General features: G+C 39.8%; 1 protein-coding gene across 1 annotated transcript; it reads left to right on the top strand.

Annotated features, from left to right (window-relative positions):
* The first annotated feature begins 210 nt into the window (after positions 1 to 210).
* Positions 211 to 18397, top strand: LOC140715766 (uncharacterized). Its single transcript, XM_073028137.1, has 5 exons — positions 211 to 326; positions 12800 to 12832; positions 14392 to 14682; positions 15056 to 15382; positions 18384 to 18397. Exons 1-5 carry the CDS (start codon positions 296 to 298, stop codon positions 18395 to 18397), a joined length of 696 nt encoding a protein of 231 aa, XP_072884238.1. The 5' UTR covers positions 211 to 295.
* The last annotated feature ends 1426 nt before the right edge of the window (positions 18398 to 19823 follow it).

A 19823-nucleotide genomic window follows, 5' to 3' on the forward strand; every position in this document is an offset into this window, starting at 1 on the left:
GGGTACATTTAAATTGGATGCTGGTAGGCTCCTGCCTAGCAACTAAGTCAAAGGTTCCGGAGAGACGGAGGAGAATGGGTTTGTGAGGCATGATAAAACTGCCCGGATGGGATGGTGGCGCAGACTCAATACGCCGAATTGACTAATTATGTTCTTAGATGTTATGTCCTATGTCACGTGTTCCTTTCAGCTCCTCCCTTCTGCAGTCATATTCTTAACAAATCCTGGAAATAACAGCAGTCTCAGAACCTTCTCCGTACAGAACAATTATGTGTTAAGCGGTACAAAATAGAGCATGATCACCGCCGCGTTGTTGCTGTTAATTGGTGAGTCGTGAAACTATTCTATATTTGAACGGATGTGTTCAGTGCGGGCAACTTAACGTGATCGTCCACGTGAGTACGATGAAACCTTCGTTGTAAGCTATCATAGTTCCTGGAGTAGGGAAATAACCAACATTTCGTTTCAAATTTATGGAATTCCTCCTCTGCTGCTCCACGAACAGGCATTTTTAACGCTGTTTATCTTTACTGCAATAGAGATACGTTCACCTGTGTCAGTTTTGTTGTGTTCGTCTTACGCCCGCTTTAGTTCTTTTTTGTTACTTGTGCTTCTGTACGGAATTTTTAAAAATACATTTTGTTACAAGATAAAACACTGAGGAATACTTAGCGGCGAAATTAACTTCCAAAATATGGTTTATAGAACACTGTTAAAGTTTTCCCCTGTACAATCCGTAACCCATTGCATTTTGATGGAAAAAATGTGCATGCATAGAGCTCAAACAGGAAGAAAAGGCACAAGATGTTTCCCACCGTCGATCGAGAGTGTACTCTATATTTAGCTGTATTCTATGTACGTTCGAGCCTTGTAGGGGCAAGTTCCTCTTTCTCTGGATTACTACTTTTGGTTAAAATTGCCTCATTACTTTCTGACATCCAGCTCTTTTGACATTATATCTGATGCAGTCATTTTCACAGAGTATGTATTATTAATAATAATAATTTTAATTCGGGTTTATTCCTTAATAAATAATAACGTGGCCTCGTTTAAACTTGTTTCATTACTGTAGCTGTTTATACTGCAAATTCATCTTCTGCCCTGTGCATCTTCCACCCCTATTATTCTGTCGTTCTACTGTGAAATGTGTACATTTGTTTTACTTTGCAAACAAATTGTTGAATTATACGCTTGCCTAAGTTCATCCGGCATGATGTGCATCTGAGCTGAAACCGCGTTTCCGTTTCAACACTTTGTTTTCGCAGAATAATGCAGAAGTAATGGTCTTACAACAACAACAAGAATTCTGCTAGCCTCTCCATCTTCAAATCTACTTAATTTTTGGCCTGTGTCCTCGACATGTTTCATAAGCATGCTGAGAATATAACACACACACACACACACACACACACACACACACACACACACACACACACACACACACACACACACACACACACACACACACACACACACACACACACACACACACACACACACACACACACACACACACACACACATATATTGGTGGTTGGCCAGGGGTAAACGTCTGGAAGCCGCTGACGCCAAACTGGCAAACGGCAAACAGTAGGAATTTATTCAAAATCCAAAGTCGAGCGAATGTACACCCGGCGGAATAAAAGAGGGCGAGAGCTTGGAAGTGTGAAACCCACGGTCCTGGAAGAAATGCGAAATATCCATGAACATGCTAGGAAAATGGTCCCTATGAACGACCTGCTAGGAGAATGCCTCGGATAGCAGGCAGGGGATATGGGTGTAAGTGCAGTGGGCCAGAGGTGAAGAGGCCATGGTAGGACAAGCAACCCCACGGGATGTACAAACGCTGGAAATTGCAGGCCTGAGGGACAGAACAGAGACGCTGCTTATGGCTGAACTAGAAGAGCCGCTGAGCAATATACGCTGAGTTCTTTCACACCAGACAAGACTTAAGATGCAGACTGGGCAAGGAATCTGGGGAATCCATTCAGCACACAGAGCAGGGTGCAAGATGCAGGCAGAGACAACACACACTGAACCGCACAACCAAGTTGCAGGAATTGTGTACAGAAACATCTGTGCTTTTTATGCATTGGACACCCGTAGGTCTAATGAGAAACACCCCGAGAATTTAGTGGAGAATGACAGAACTAAAAACCAGTGGGACTTCCAATATCAGACTGACAGCAGGTACCGGCAAACCAATCTGACATTGTAATATTGGACTGGGAACAGAAGAATGCAACAGTAAGGGATATGCCAATCCCGAATGACAGTAACCTCAGGATGAAAGAATGTGAGAATTTTGAGAAATACCAGGGCTTGAAAGAGCAGATAGAAAGGGTGCGGAAAGTCAAAACCAGAGTAATCCCGGTGGTGATAGGAACACTTGGAGCTGTGACACGTGGACTGGGAAAGCGGTTTCAGCAAATCCCAGGAAGAACATCTGAGATCTCAGTCCAGAACAGAGCACTACTAGGAGTAGCAAAGATACTGCATCGGACCTTCAGGCTCCACGGCTTCTGGTAAAAGTCCCAAGGTGGAGGGAAAAAGACACTCAAACTCCACCGATAAGGGGTAAGAGTATAAAAAAATAAGGATATTCATTCTAAAATAGTTCGGCTTCCACATTACTGCATCATCAGGAATACAATGCTTCGAAATCTTTTTTTGTTAAAGTAAAACTATCGCGTGGATAGTTGGTTGATACAGTTGTAATTCTGCAGGATGATTAATAAGGTGATTATTGACAAAAAAGACTGTGGAAATGGCGCATGCACAATCAACCGGTCAGTGGCTCATAGGCGGAGGCCAGAAGTGCATAGAAATAAAGTCCAGCAAAGAGCAGATCTCTTTAACTGCAGCTGCATTAACATCATCGAAGAGGTCAAATTTACTGAAAAATTGTCAAAAACAAATACTGTCCCCATGTTCAGTTCTGTGAATGAGCGGTGGTAGTCGAAAGCTATCGTGTGCGACTCTTTTCCCTTGTGTCTAGCAATTGACACAGTGACGAATATACATTAAAGGCAGAGAACGGATATTTCTGAAAGCAGCTTTCGTTTAATTGTTCTGCAAAGTCTTTCTGCTGTGGCGCCTTTTTCTTTGCATCAAAACTTGACTGAAATAAAACCACTAAATGCCGTCATCATAGCTTTCTGGATGAACGTTACAGATAAAAACTGTCATTTGAAAGTTTTGTCTTTTTTTGGTTAACATTTTACAGTTGCTAATTTATTTCCTATATGTCATTCAGAGGACTTGTGTGATAATTCAGAACACGTGGAATATTTCTAATAGTGTTGTAATACCCTAAAACGCATCTAAACTTCTCTTCCTTTCTGTGTCTATAAAGGCGTCTCACGCTTATAAGTCAGCAGAGAGGTGTGAAGCCAGGATCCTTTGAAAAACAGTGTCGAACTCAGCTACTGTAATCACCAGTTATTTCTTAGAGAACGTACAAATTATTTCCACTGAAAATACCAGATGCTGCTGTAATTTTCAACAAAAAGAAACGCTTTCAAGGGGAAAGCGTTTATGGAGGAGAGGGATGAGAAGAAACTAAGAGAAGGTAGAAGAAGAGAGAAAGATGAAAATAGAGAAAGAAAAGGAAAAGAGAATGGAATGTAGTATGAAGGAAAGAATGAAAGTGGGAAAGAAAAAAATGAAAAGAAGAAAGAGACTGGCAGAAAGCAGCAGAAAGAGAAGAAATATAGAAAGAAAGACAGGTTAATAGATGCAGAGAAGAGTGTCATGCGGTTAGGGAAAAAACATTATTTCGTGCATTTCCAGGCTCACAAGAATTTCAGGAGTGGCAACAGACTTACACCCAGGGATATAAATAATTTTCTAGCAAATATATCTCATTTTAATGACAATGATTGCTTTTACTTCTCTGTTCCCTGTCGGTGACTCACGAGTTCGTGCACTTCTGAGAGGAGCCTCAATACTTGGAAAAGTACTGACAACAGCCACTTGCACAAACTGTCTGTTCAAAATATGTGTTCATAGCCTATTCAGTATATCCGACGTTACTAATTGAAAGAGATTTTATTAGCACAGCAGTTAACATGGACGATGCTAAACCTCCACAATAGCTATTTGTTAATCTTCTGCATTTAACATTTGTTGAGTAATGTAGGACTGGCTACTATGAACACATTGCTCAAACCTACTGTTTCTTTTTTGTAATTTTTTATATTGAAGTTCATCATCAAACAAACATTTCCATAAGATATATTTCAGTCATTGTACATATATATCATATAATCATATATATCACAAATCTTCACAAAGTATTTATCTCAGGTATACACTTATAGAAAAGAGTGGAAAGAAAAAAACAAGCAAAAGGAAAGAACTATGTACAAGTAGGCAGTGATCTTTATTTTTACAACAGATTCACTGATTTGTGAGAATAAAATCAGGCCTATGAGGCATTATGTTGTTAAACCATTTTTTCCCAGTATGAATCAAATTGTTCCAGCTTATGGTTAACAGATGCTGTTATCTTCTCCATTTTGTAAATGTCCATTGTAATTTCCATCCATGTATTTTAAGTTGGGCTCTCCTGTGATAACCATTTCCTAGTAAGAGTTTTTTTTTACCAGCGACCAACAGTATATTCATTAAATATTTATCTCTTTTCAACCATTATTGAGGTATATATCCAAAAAATATGGTCTTACTCTCTAAGGGTATTTCACATTTAAAAATGTTTTGTAGGGCATTGTTTATCCCCCTCCAATAGTTTTTGGTAACAGGGCAGTCCCAAACAATATGACAATAATTTGCATTTTGATTTCCACAATTTCTCCAGCAAACAGGGAGGTTATTATCATAATGGGACTTCTGAGAGTGTGTAATAAAATACCTTATCAAGTTTTTCCATCCAAGCTCCCTCCATTTCTGTGAACTGGTACACTTCCATTGATATCTCCATATTGTTGTCCATTCTTCCTCAGATATAATTATCCCTCCTTCCTTCTCCCATTTTGTTTTGATGTATGAAGTCGACTGTGTTTTAACATTCGACAACCCCTTATACATGCTTGAAATGAATCTACTACCATTATCTGAATTACCGGCTTTTTAAAGAGCTCTGTCAAGCATGTATTTGCCTTGGTTACATTTTTGTCCTAATAACACATTGTCGCATCTGTAAATACCGACAAAAATCTTGTTTCTCTAATAAGTGCTTCTCTTTAAGCATTTCAAAACTGAACAGTGTTCCTTCTTTCATTATGTTGCAAAGAACTGTTATTCCTTTAGCTGTCCAGTCCTTAAATCTAGCATCCAATTTACTTCGTGTAAAATCAGAGTCATATGCACACCATTTAACAATTGCTGCATCTCCATTTAGATTATATTCTTTTATAATAGTTTTCCATATTTTAAGAGTCAATTTCACCCATGGGTTATCAATAGTATTTATGTACCTTTGCAGGTTGTTATCAGCCAAAATTGCTTGTTTGGGGATGGGAAGTACCCGCTCCTCAATGTTTTTCCATTGAGCGTCGTATGATGGGTTAACACCAACTTATCACAGCTCTCAACTGTGCTGCAAAATGATAATCTCTAAGAGAAGGTAGGTCCCAACCCCCCCCCTTTTCCTTTGCTAACTGCAAAGTTTTGAGACCAACTCTAGGACTTTTACCCTGCCAAATATACCTTGATAGCATCTTGATCCATTCATTGAATTGATTTTGATTAATCTCTATTGGTAGGGTCTGAATGAGATATAACAGTCTGGGCAGTATATTCATTTTAATAGACTCAGTCCTTGAACTGAGACTGAAAAAAGGAATCAGGTTCCATCTTGCCACATCTTCCTTAACTTTTTAATATAAAGTCTGATAATTACATTCTGATAATTTTGCCAAATCTTTTGGCATAATGATGCCAAAATATTTGAAAGAATCTGTGTGCCATGCCCAGGAGTATCGACTTTCAATTTCTCTTGGTGGGCTATAGTAATATGAAAGTAATTGGATTTTATCTATGTTGATCTTGTATCCTAATAATTGACCGTATTGTTCAGAGGATTGCATCAGTTTAGGTAAAGAGTATATTGGTTGCCCTAGGTAAATCAAAATGTCATCCACATAACAAGCCAATTTATGTTCTGTCCCTTTAATAGTAATTCCCCTGATATCTTCATTTTGTCTGCTGTATTGAGCTAATGGTTCCAGATATAACACGAAGAGTAGTGGTGACCATGCGCAACCCTGTCTCGTGCCCCTTTCTAGGGTAAGACTATTTGATAAATATCCATTGATTTTATCATAGCAGTAAGATTGTCATATAGTGTTCGTATATTTTTAATAATTGTGTCCTGGAAATCAAATCTATGTAAAATTCTGTAAAGAAAATTCCAATTAACCGAATCAAATGCTTTTTCAGCGTCCACGCTTATCACTGTTGCTTCGATTTTATTTTTCTGTATATGATCCACAGTGTGAAGTGTCCTTCGTATATTGTCTTGTGTCTGACGTTGTCGTATAAAGCCTGTCTGATCATTACGTATAAGTATGGGTAGAAACTCCTCTAATCGTTTGGCCATGATGGGGGTAAGTAACCTATAATCTACATTAAGAACGGATATTGGTTTAAATGACCCGCATTCCATTTTATCCTTGCCTTCTTTCGGTATAGCTGAGATTATCACTTCCTTCCAACTGGGTGGCATTTGTGCTTTTTTTAAGAGCCCAGTTCAGTGTGGGGAGTAAAACAGGAATTAACTCATTTTAAATTATTTATACTACTCTGCCGTATACCCATCTAATCCTGGTTACTTGCTTAATTTAAGCCTACTAAATGGAACTTTTAATTCAACTTCAGTTATGTCAGCAGTCATCGTTCTATTTTGTTCTTCGCTTAAAGTGGGTAAATTTGCAGAATTCAAGAAGGTGTTAATTTGGGTTATGTTTCCACCGGAACTTTGGAATATAGCGCTTTGTAAAACACTTCAAAAGTTTCCTGAATTTCACTTAGCTTATTTTTGTTATCATTATCGTTCTTGGGTCCCTAATTCTATGAATTGTATTTTCTGCTCTCTTTTTTATCCGTTTCCACGCCAGTATTCTCATACATTTCGATCCACTTTTATAATGTCTCTGTTTCAGAAACATTAAGTTTTTCCTGATTTCTTGCATAGCCAAATTATTTATTTCATTCCTAATTCGTTTAATTTCACCTAATGTATCCTGAGCCAAATTCAATTTGTGCTTTTCTCTAGTTCCTTCAGACTATTTTGTAATTCCTATAATGTTTTATTCCTTATTTTTTTTCTTACATGAAGATATCGCTATAATTTTCCCTCTTAAGACCGCCTTCAGTGTATCCCATAAAATGGGAGGTGAAACCTCTCCATCATCATTAAAATCTAAGTAGAGACCAATTTTTTAAAAAACTGTTCCTTAATGTACGGGTCATTGAGTAGACTTGAATTTAGTTTCCAAATAGTATTCTTTAGTTGTAGGTCAAAATCAACAGATAAATATATAGGTGCATGGTCATTTACATCTATTGTCCCAATTCCACAGGTGTTTATTTTGTCTTTGTCTTTTCCAAATGTTATGAAATCGTCTATTTTTGTTTATACAGAATGGAGAGCAGAGTAATGAGTGTAATGCTTTCTGTCAGGGGAAAGATCCCTCCATATGTCAATTAAACCAACATCCACAAAAAGTGTATTAACTTTCTTATGTAAAGATTTTGCTTCATAAGTTTTTCTAATGGAAGAGTCTGAGTTTGGTTGTAATTGTAAATTTAAATCTCCCCCACATATCAGGAGACCTTCTGTTTCCGTTACCATAATATAAGTAATTTTCTGAAAGAAACCAATGTCACTTCCCGGGGGTGCGTATATATTCAATAGAGTAACTGAATTGCCGTCAATATTCCCCATTATCAGAATATATCTGCCATCTTTATCTCCCATTTCGAATACTTTTTCAAATTTTAGCTTTCTTGAGATAAGATTAGCAACTCCTCTCCTGTGTCCTGATTTATACGAGGAGAAAAACAGATTAGTGAAGCCCATTCTCTTTAGTTTTTTTATGCTCATTATCACTTAAATGCGTTTCCTGTAAATATTCTACATGGGCTTGTTCTTTTTTCATTTTGAATAAAAATCTCACACGTTTGATTGGATTTAATAGTCCATTTACATTAAACGAAATGAATTTTACCTTGTCCTAAGCCATCTGTATTTATCTGTCACTGTATCATTGAAATTAGAATAAAACTTAATCGATCTACTCCCTGCACAAATAAGAACCAAGAAACGCAAATAATAACTAACATGGCAACGAACGTGTGGTTCCAAGGCTGAGGTCTCTAGTAGGTGACCCTGCGTTGAGCTAGAGGAAATGTGCAGCTGTGGGCGATAACCCTTCCTACTTGTGAGTTGAGGACCCTCATTGCAGTATTCATAAAAGTCAGTGAACAAACCATTACACAGAAAATATTTCCCTGTGTACTCCTCGTTTACTCCTCGTACTCAACACATACACATATATGCACACACATATATATATATATTCTCATTTTGGTGGGGGAAAAGGAGTAAATGAGCGAATAAAGAATAACAACTAAGTAATATAAAACCCACATTATAATAAGTATTTCTTGAGATAGGTATATCACCATGTACTTTTGCTTCCTTTTAGCATCTCAACATTTTTAAAGTTAGCCAAACCTTATGGCTCTTCTGAAGGGGGTGAGGACTGTCTTTGGGAAACTCCCGGTCTCGTCCTGATATATTTCTCTCGGCCTCCTCCCGTCTCCTGCCTTCTCGATTCTCGCATTATTTCCCAAGCGGAGCGGGATAATTCTTCAGTCAGGCTTTCCCTCGTTTTGGTCACGCTGACGGGCAACCCTCTGTCCTTCATGTCTGTAGTCGTCTCTTCCACTGTCTGTTACAGCCGCGTCCCGTTGTCATAAAACACTCGAAATGTAGCAGGGTACGGAGTTTGAAATCTAATCTTATTTTGCTTTAGTACTCACTTTACTTCAGACTATATTTTGCGTTTCTGGAGGACCGCGCGGTGGGTTGGTAATCTTGGTCGAAATATATTAATTTATCCCCTAAAAACACTCTCTTCTTACCCCAGGCCCTTGGTAGAATCCGCCTTGGTGATGTACCGAAGGAATTTAATTATTATTGAGCGTGACTTTCTATCCTGGGTAGGTTTTGGGACTAACGCGCAGTGGGCTCTTTCGACTTCCAGCTTCACAGCTGGGGGAAGATCCAGCGCGTTCCGCAGTAACTTTCCAACAAACTCCGTCATAGACGAGCCCTCCGCTCCTTCGGGAACGTTATACATTCTGATATTCTTCCGCCGTGAACTTCCCTCCAGGTCAAGCAGTTTACCTTCTTGGTGATGTATTATTTTTATTGTCTTGCTCAGTATCCGTTCCACGTTTTGTACGCGATCTTCCACTTTCTCAATTCGAGTCTCTGCCACAGCTATTTTTTGATTAACGCTGGCGAGCTCTGCCTTAATGTCACGTAGCTGCTGCTCTATTTCTTTCCGGAACTCCCTTATCTTTTTCAGGATTTCGAACATATTCGCCGCTTCGTCTGAACGAGGCCCAGCGTCCGCCTCGCTAGCACGCGGTCGGGTAGGGGAACCGCTCGCTGCACTCCTCTGGGACGCAGGCTCCGCAGTGTCGCTTTTTTTATTTCCATTTCTTTTTCCCATTCTTGCCCCTCGTTTCAGTTCAAATATTTTTCGAAAATTATTATATTTGATGGGTTAACGGGGCTTAATACGCGTTTTTTCCGGAGGAGCTAGTGACTTAAGCTGCCATTCTCGATGATGACGTCACCGGAAACCCCAAACCTACTGTTTCTAAGGAAAGTAATTTTTTCAACAAGTACAAACTCCCACCTCTGATTAAACCATTTTACCACCTTACTGTCAATCTGATTAACACTTTGCTTTCCTCTCCTAGCTTCGCCTTTTCCCTTGTCCCAGTTCTTTGAGAAAGCAGACAGAACCGTGCATAAATTTGCCCAGCATGTTTAAATGCGCTACAAGGAAAGTTACCGGTTGGGTTCAGACCGAGTGAGATATACAAAGAAGTCTAAAAGTAACCTGCTATAAGAATCTATTGAAGAAACGCTATTGTTCTCACTGCCCAACCGGAGATGCTTATTCTGAAGAAACTGCAGTAAATATCCGTTCCGTCCGTGCAAATACTAATTTGTTTTTGATAGTCCTCATTTAGTCCCGTGGTGATATCACGTGGTGGGAATTTTCAAGCACCATCTCTTCAGGCTGATAAACTGTAGGTAAACAGGGAGATAGATAGATAGATAGACAGACAGACAGACAGAGAGAGATAAAGAGATAGAGAGATATAGAGACAGGCATAAGCAGTTGGATAGGTAGATAGATAAGCAGAGAAACAGACAGACAGAGAGATAAGTTTAGTACCTCTGTTTGGTTGATTGATTTCAGGTGTGTACGCCGAGCCCAGAGGCTAGGTCTGTCACATGCACGCAACCCTGTAAAAATATCAGCAACAATAGAACACACCAGGTGTCTGGTTTTGCTGTTAACAAAACACTGTTTTATTAGTAACTACGTAATATAGTCACTGAAACCACGTAAATCAGGATATAATGGTGTTATGTATATATAGGTGTAAATATATAAATCCCCAAACTTCTTCAGGCTCAGGGGTTAAGTGATTCGGCATTACGATGGTATGTAAGAAAACTCAGTTCAAATGCACAGGTTAATTAATGCGAGATGTTTATAATCCAAAGGCGAATGTTGTGAGAATGCCATTATGTCAAAATTCCACAGATTCCACGACAGCAATACAAAATAACAATAGCAGTAGGTTTAATCTCCGAAATTGCTCCACTCCACACACGCAGTATCACTAACGGGGATCTTCAACGAATATGTTTTCAACACAATGGTACCACACCCGAATTCCGCTACGGGATATCTCTAAGTGGTGGCCACAGGATACTCAAAAAGAACCCACGAATGGATAATCACCAACAGTAGCTGATCACAAAGGGGACCTTCTACAAGGTAACCACCACCCAGGCAAGGGTCGACATACTAGTAGATTCCACAAGGTTACCCCAATCACACACAACGTGATAGCCACTCGTCCAGTTCCACGACAGAGGAAATACCTCCGACAGTGATTTGCCTCGGGGGTGCCTTTCTTCATTAAACGACCACGCCCAGACAAAGGGTAAAAAAACACGTAGTATTCAGAAAGGTACGCCTCATTAGAGAACCCATCGCTGTGGATTAACTAAGTGGCCATCACACATTCGTAGCCGAACGGAAACAAACTCACCTTCAGAGATTAATTTATAAATACTCAGGATCGATCTTAACTCACCCCTTTTGGGCTACTGAAAGTTTAGATCAGCGACCGACTCCCTGGTGTCTTCCATTGAACGAATCCATCTTGACTCTAAGCTGTCTGTGTCTGTGTGACTGTGACTGTCCTTGTAAAAAGTAAACGAACTGTTGAGAAACCAGAACATCGATTGTCCATCAAATAAATCCCCCTCTCTCCATCGTTGTAACCAAGCAACTTTGTAATAATTAGAAATTCAAGTGTCCAAAGGTCAGTCTCAAACCCTTGGTGTCTCAAAGTGATAGTCGACAGATAAAATGAACCCTATGGGTACAAAACAGGTCGCAAAGGTTTCGTCACCAGTCGAGCTGACATCATCTGTGCGCAATTCAGTGTTGTTTCCCTTGAGTGTTCGCGTTCAATTTGTTGTTCTGATTGGCTGCCTCTCGTGCTGGCCGCTAGTTACCATGTATTGTACTATCATTACTTGTTTTTTATAAAACACTTTATATAGCTATAACATCCACTTCATGTTGCATTTAACAGCGATTCTCATAATGTTATTCACTAACCCTCTGTTGAATTGGAATGACCCATAAACCTTCAATAATTAATTTCAAAGGAATGTTGGCACTGTTTCCCTTTCCTTCCGCTATTGACAATCCCCTGCTCAGTAAGCTCCCATGTTGAAAATTTACCATCGCTGCTAAAGAAAAGATGAAAGATGGAGATATTTTATAGAGATATTTTCAACGATCCTCAGTATTTCACTACGTCATTCGCTGCTGAACAACAGAAATATTATTAGTATCGAACAAGTCGACTAAGCGTATTCTCTTCATCTGTATTAGTTATACCTCATTCAATAATTAGATAATGTTTACCGAATATATACGTCATGACATAACTCTCCTTCTAAGAAATTGTTCAAATTAGCAATTGCATCGCTCGTAAATACCGGGAATCTCCTTTGTGTATTTAACGCTTGCATGCCTTGTTACATCCTCTGTAGACAGGGATGGGAATCGACAGATCATGATCTTCTCCATATTTTATCTTTTCGTCCCTGAATATTGTTCATTACGTTAGCAGATTATCAGATCCAGAGAACTATATAATGACGTGGTTACTGTGAAGTGGTGTCCTTGAGATACGAGTGTGGCCATGCGATAACTGAAAGGCGATCATTGAAAGTTGTCTCTTTCCACGCACTGGTCTTTCTGTTTCCGTCATGATTCTGTTCTATGTGGCAAAGAATGTCCAGCGGAGACAGTGCCTGATTGACAGATATCAAAGATTCAAAGCAGTTTCTTGAACCCCGGGGTGGGGGTGTTGTCGAAGGAGAGCGCTTCCATTAGGAAGTCACAAAATAATGGAGGGTTTGTCTGCGAGTAGGCTTTTAAAGATTGATGGAACAATCAGAGACAATTAATGTAATTTTTTATAATTCCCCTTACAGCGGTCGTGAAGGACCAGAGTGAAAACGTTCAAGGTGCGTGCTAAACTTTATTGATTGTTCCTATAATGCCGCTGTTCTATCTTGCTATTTGGTCCAAGTGTTATTTGATTAAACCAACTTTATCTGTTGTCTCTCATTTTTCTATGACTCTGATATGATTGATACAAACTTACGGCTATCAAGATTAATGCCTAGAAACAACTGCTATTCCTAGGTTTAGTTCACTGAAATTGTATTTTAGGCAGATGAAGAGGGAAGATGATAAGGCAGTTTTATAGATGTAGAGTGTATTCGTTATGGAGGTATTGTAACGAAAGTTTAACGTGAAGAAGCAAATTGGACCCATAATTTTCTCAACATTCAGAAGCAGAGGATATAATTCAACAATTACATGTAAACGAATCTCTGCAATAAATTCCCCTCCGAACATAACAGGGTAATCAACACAAGTACCGATATGGAATCCGTCAGTATCACTCGAAGAGAAATGTACAAGGTCCATTGGAACCTGGGCAGTTCACATTTTAGCTTTTGTGTTTTACACCAACCTAAAAGAAACCAAATTCACTCCAACCTCTAAAAGGGAACAGACATCCGCTATATAAAGTAAGGTGTCTAAAGGTTACTGAAATCGCATTAAATGATTTGGTGTTTGTTATTCACAGGATAATGTTCAATACTAGCCTTAAAAATATCCTAGGCACAAGAAATCTGAGAATAGACGTATGTGAGAATATTGTAACAGATCGAAGGTCCTGAACGGCCTATTCTGCATCATATCCCAAAGTAAATTATAGACAGATGGAAAAGTTAAAGGGATGGAGTAAAAAGGAATTTGATAAGACAGGAGAATGGACCATGGAAGAAAGGGAGGGAGGAGGGGCATGATGGGGTGGTGATAGGAATGTGATAACAAGTGGTAAGAGACCACAGTGAGGACATTGATGAAGAGGGAGGGAGAATGGTGAAATGAAGTTCCTGGAAGTTAGAGAAACTAATGTTCATGCCGTCAGTTTGGATAATTATGATAATAAAATAAGTAGCGTTATGGTAATATTCCATTCTAACAGCACATAATGGTTGCATGTTGCTACAACAGTTAACCAAGTACCCATGGTACACATGGACAGATTACTATCGATGCAATGCTCCTCAGACAGGATGAAGAGGTCAATACTCCCCAATGCCATTAGGCTTTACAATTCTACCGCCAGGACTTAAGAACTTTTTAAAAGCTATTATTAATGCATTTTGAGACGGTGATTTAGATGCATATCATATTTTTTTACTGAGTTAAGTATTGTATGTAATTAGTTTTGCTACAACAAGTGTATGGGACATTGGAAAAAAAGTTGAATTTCCCCATGGGGATGAATAAAGTATCTATCTATCTATCTATCTATCTATCTATCTATTTTCTTCACCTCGAGGAAAACTTAGTAAACGTGACGATGAATTCGGAAATGAAGTGTCTCTGTCGAAAATTCAGATAAGACATTGAACTTTAAATAACATTAGTATTTGCCGAACGCGTGTGAAGATTACGCTGAGGTTGTTTGCGGTCGGAATCGATTTATTCTCTGTATTTACAGCTCAAGAGGAGAAACCTGTACTGACAGCTGACCGTGGGGACGGGGTCTATATGCTCGGTGAAGGGATCAGTTTCACTTGTAAAACAACGAAGTGTCGATATTCGAAGAAAACAGTTGTCCTGTACAAAAACGGGAAAGAGGTATTAATTGAACCCACATACTATTCTGAACGAGATATCGCCACGTTTACTATTAAGGCAACATCGACCGGCTCGGAATATTACAGCTGTGCTTACAGTTGCAGAAAGGTAGAATCGGATAAAAGCTCAACAGTATTGATAAAAGTCGTAGGTGAGTTCAACGTTTATGGTCTTAAGTATGTATAGTATGCAATGATGCACGCGGTTTGTAGAAAAATATTTGAAAGCTAACCTGACGATGTACAATAATAATAAAGTATACTTCCTATCACGGTCTTTCGACTCATTCTGCCTTTGGGTAGACTATCAATTGCATAAGTAAATCCCGTTCTACATTTATCCAGATGTAATGTCACGCCTTGTCTCCAGGGAAATCTATTTTTGTACATAATATTTCAGACTGGAAGGACGTAGACACGAAAAGCAAGCAGCTCTTCGGAACGATTATTCTACCGTACGAAAAAGAATCTTCTCATACTTGTCGGCTTTCCGCAGACTAATTCGACTTATTTTAATGCTTCCAGCTCCTCCCGAGAAACCCAGTCTAGTTCCAGACCGTACGTACAAATTCTATTTGTCAGATGAAAGGATCACGTTCACTTGTACAGCTAAAGACCTACATCCATTTTCAAACTATCTGCTCTACAAAGTCGGACTACAAACCCCAGTCAAAAGACGAAACTATTCATGGCAAAGAAGTGCGACGTTTAACGTCACAAACACAAGGGCAGGCATATATGACTACTACTGTGTTTACACGTTCTCAATGCTTGAGAGAAATGTCACGTCAGAGAAAAGCGAAACGGTGAAAATAACTGTCGTGGGAGAGTTTAATATTTGTCGATTTAAGGGTATGTTGTACGTACTGATGCCTGCGCGTGATGGAAAAATATTTCGACAGACAGGGGTCATAAAGAGCAGATTAAAATTTACTTTCACTCCCGCCCTCTCATACTCCTTCCTGTCTTTGTTATGAGCGTGTCTTCACCAGAGTCATAGAGTCACCGAACAGGACAGCACAGAAACAGGACCTTCGGCCTGTCTAGTCCAGCCTAAAGATTTAAACGGCCTACACCCATCAGCCTACACAGGGAACATAGCCCTCCACCCCCCTATCATTCATGTACCGATCGAAACTTCTCTTATTCGTTGAAATCGAACTTGCATGCAACGTTTGCTCTGGCCGCTCGTTTCATACTCACAAAATCCTCTGAGAGAAGACGTTTCCCCGCAAGTTCCCCTTAAACGTTTACCTTTCACACTTAACCCATGATCACTTGCAGTCCTCCCCGACCTCAGTGGAAATACCCTGCTCGCATTTACCCTATCTCTTAAATTTGCATACCTCTATCAAATTTCTTCTCAATTTTCTGCCTACCATTAAATAATGTCCAAACCTATCAATCTTTCCATATGTCTCCGGTCGTCCAGAGCTGGCAATAGTCTTGTAAATTTTCTCTGTACTTTTGCAAACTTACTTATATTACTTCTGTAGGTATGTGACCAAAACTCCACACAATACTCCAAATTAAGCCTAGCCAACGTCTTATACACATTCAATATAGTATCCCCTCTCAAGTACTCAGTCCTTTGATTTATTAAAGCCAGTGTGTCAAAATCTTCCTTTACGACACTATCAAACCGTAACGCTGCTTTCAGTGAATTATGGACCTGTATCCCCACATTGCTTTCTTCCATCGCATTCCTCAGTTACCTCCCGGTTACTGTGTAAGACCTACCCTGGCTGGTCCTATCGAACTGCAATAACTCTCACTTTTCTGATTGAATTCCACCTGCCATTCTCAGCAAATTTTTCCAGGAACTCTAGATCCCATTACACGTCATGATAGTCCTTCTCGTTGTCCACCTCACCCCCAATCACCGTTTCATCGGTAACTTTGCTAATCCAGTTAACCACATTATTATTCAGATGGTTGATATAGATGACAAACAATAACATACCGAGCACCGACCCATGCGACACATGCGGCTCCGGGAGGCAACTATCTACTACTCTCCGTTTGCTCTACAAAGCTGATGTCTAATCAAATTTACTACCTCATGTTGTATGCGAATGACTGAAAATTCCTGATCAAACTCCCAAGCAGAACTTTGTCAAATAGCTTGCTGAAGTCCATCTAGACCACATTCACTACCTTGTTCAACTTTCCTGCTGGATTCCTCAACAAACTCGATAGGATTAGTTAGACGCAGCTTACCGCGCACGAAGCCACGCTGACCATCCATAATTAGTCCATGTCTATCCAAATGCTCATATATCGGGTCCAATATCCTTCCCTCTACTCAATTCAAGATCACCGGCCTATAATTTCATGGATTATTTTTAGGAGTTTTCTTAAACAGCGGAAAACATTGGCTATCCCCCAATTCTCTCGTATCTGACCGGTCGCTAAGGATGATTTGAACATAATTGCTAGTGCCCCGGGCAATTCCACAGTTGCCTTCCTCAACACATTGTCAGGCCCAGGGGAACTATCCATTCTAACTTTCCTCAAGACAGCAAACACCTTGTGCTCTGTTAGTTGTATAGGGTCCATTACGCTGATGCTGCCTTGCCTTTCTGTTGTAGATTTTGTATCCATCTCCCGAGTATGTGTGTATATATATGTGTGTGTGTGTGTGTGTGTGTGTGTGTGTGTGTGTGTGTGTGTGTGTGTGTGTGTGTGTGTGTGTGTGTGTGTGTGTGTATGTGTGTGTGTGTGTGTGTGTGTGTGTGTGTGTGTGTGTGTGTGTGTTTAGTGTCCCAAGTTCTCAAAGTATTCTCTTGCATTTCTTGTGCTGCATAAGCAACTGGTTTCTTCCTATCTGCCTAGACTTGCAATGCAGCCTGCTCTATTCCTTAACAAGGATAATGAATATATTTTGTTTATCCACACGCTTTCTTTACCTGCTCCTGTTATCGTTACTTTTTATTCTGACAGACAAATGGAGTCTTTGAACGCTCAGGATTTCACTTTTGAAGACTTTCTGCTTAAAATGCACACCTTTGCCAGAAAACAGCCTGTCTTAATTAACTTTTGCCAGATTGTTGCTGAAACCATCAAAACTCGCCCTTATGATATTCAAGATCTCAACACGCTTACTAGGCCTGTCCTTTTTATTTCAAATTTACTCTGAAATTAATATTTTGAGATCACGAGATGAAAAATGTTCTCCGACAAAAAATTTTGTCACCTTCCCTATTTCATTCCCTTATAGCAGATCGCACAGTCTTTTTCTGAGATTTCGACGCACTAATTCTGGTAATATTCGTGAATACATTTCACAAACTCTTTCCCATCTAGTCGTTTTACAGAATGGGGCTCTCCGTCAATTTCTGAAAAGTTAAAACCATGTCCGATAACAACCTTATGTTTCTCATTCCTTACACGTCAAACCACCCTGCTTCAAGCAATTGCTCCTCATCTTAACTCTGCCTGCTGAAAGTTTACTCTGTTGCCTATTGTGTTTAGTTTCTGCAACCAATGTTTAGTGCCCCTTGGTGGCTTGTCTATTACTAAAGATTTAGTTCATTGCTAAAACGTCTACTTGTTCTGCTTTCGGGTCAAGCATTCTCTTTATTTTCTCACACTAAGGCTAATTTCCTAGTTTGTTCCGAGAATTGTAAACAAAAAACTGGTATCGCTATTCATCAGCTGCAATACTCCTTTATGCTCTATTCATTTTCAATCTCCCTGATGCTCCGAATTTAAATCTACAAACGTTTGTATTATCATAAACGTCAGCATTAATTGCCATCCACAATGTTCTGGTTAGGTGTTTCTGTCTTTGTGATCTTTATTTCCGTGCATCACATGCCATACTAAATCCGATTTTTGTTCTGATCCGTAGTATTTACCCTCTAGAATCACAAGCACCTTCTGACAGAGTGGATGTAGACACGATCTTTGCTGCAGCTGAGGCAGCCAGGACTAGAGGGCAAATATGAGAAAGGATGTGCTGGCATTGGAGACATTTCAGTGGCGTCACAAGAAAGATTCAGCAAATGAATCTGGTCCCTGTTCACTGGAGATTAAAATAATAAAGGGGAGGGGGGTTCATTGAAAGCTTTTGAACTTTGAATAGAGTCGCAGAGTGGACGTGGAAAGACTGTTTCATTTAATGGGAATATAGTGGGCCCTCCTTCTTTAATCCCTCCCGCTTAGATGTGTCTAAAACATTGGGAAACCTGAAAGCTGAGCTGCCAGTCTTGCCCTTCCTGCAGCCACATCGTACTGATTGGTATAATATCATACTTCCGTGTGTTCATTCATGCCCTGAACTCATCTGTCTTTTCTACCATACTCTTGCTTTGGCAAGATGTTTACGCAACTCAGGAGTTTAGCGACATCATGCTCAACATTTTAATTCCTGATTTGTCTGATGTCTTAACATCTAATCCACAAACTCTCCAGTAACTGTTCTGGCCCTCTGTTTCCTATCGTCCTGCATCTCTAGAATGGTGCCCACCCTCAGACACTTGCAGCATGAGCAAAGCTTCCGGTTGGGATTTTGGACCCCTTCCAGTTCAGTTGCAAACTGTCTTTTCTGTACAGGATCGACCTTCACTGGAAGTGTGACCAGTGATCCAAACATTTGGCGCCTTCCTTCCTGCACCAAATCCTTAGCCACCTGTTAAACTGAATAATTTTGTTATTTCAGGACTCAGTAATACTTGGCATTAGTAGCAATCGGCACAGCATAACCCTGAAGATCCTGCTATTTAGCTTAGCAGAGCTTTCCAGTAGTTCTTTCGTTCAACCATGCGGACATACGTCACTTTAGCCTCTAGGAAATGTTCCTTCTACATAGAAAACTTCAGACGAGGGCTGGATGTTATATAATGGGAATTAGGAATGCGAAGTAAATATTTGTACAGAACGGGTTTTGCACGAAGTCAGTGAGAATTTTGATTCCTTCCGCTTCTGCACAGTCTAAATTAAATGATGTTCTTTCTTTCTAGATCGGCCACCGAAGCCTCAAATATTAAGTTACCCAAGGAACAAAGTATATCTAACAGGTGAATCGGTCATTTTAACCTGTTGGATAAATTATCCGGTACATTCCGATGGCACCTTCCATCTGTACAAAAACCGACAACTATTAAAGGAAGAGCAATCACAGCAAGGCAGAGTGCATTTCGGCATCAGGATTGGAGGTGATGCATCCAGCGAATACAGTTGTGTTTACACGTGCACGGTGTCCGGTATAAGAATATCCTCAACAGAAAGCGACACAATGAAGATAACAGTCGTGGGTGAGTGTTTTGTTTTCACATTCAACAAGGTGACA

The sequence above is a fragment of the Hemitrygon akajei genome, chromosome 24, assembly GCF_048418815.1.
Source record: "Hemitrygon akajei chromosome 24, sHemAka1.3, whole genome shotgun sequence".
Lineage (NCBI taxonomy): Eukaryota > Metazoa > Chordata > Chondrichthyes > Myliobatiformes > Dasyatidae > Hemitrygon > Hemitrygon akajei.

What these genes read in the sequence shown, in the direction of transcription:
- LOC140715766 (XM_073028137.1), top strand. Translation starts at nt 296, where the DNA reads ATGATCACCGCCGCGTTGTTGCTGTTAATTG. An exon ending in CGCGTTGTTGCTGTTAATTG is followed by an intron (nt 327 to 12,799) that starts GTGAGTCGTGAA and finishes TTCCCCTTACAG; the next exon opens with CGGTCGTGAAGGACCAGAGT. An exon ending in AGTATTGATAAAAGTCGTAG is followed by an intron (nt 14,683 to 15,055) that starts GTGAGTTCAACG and finishes TAATGCTTCCAG; the next exon opens with CTCCTCCCGAGAAACCCAGT.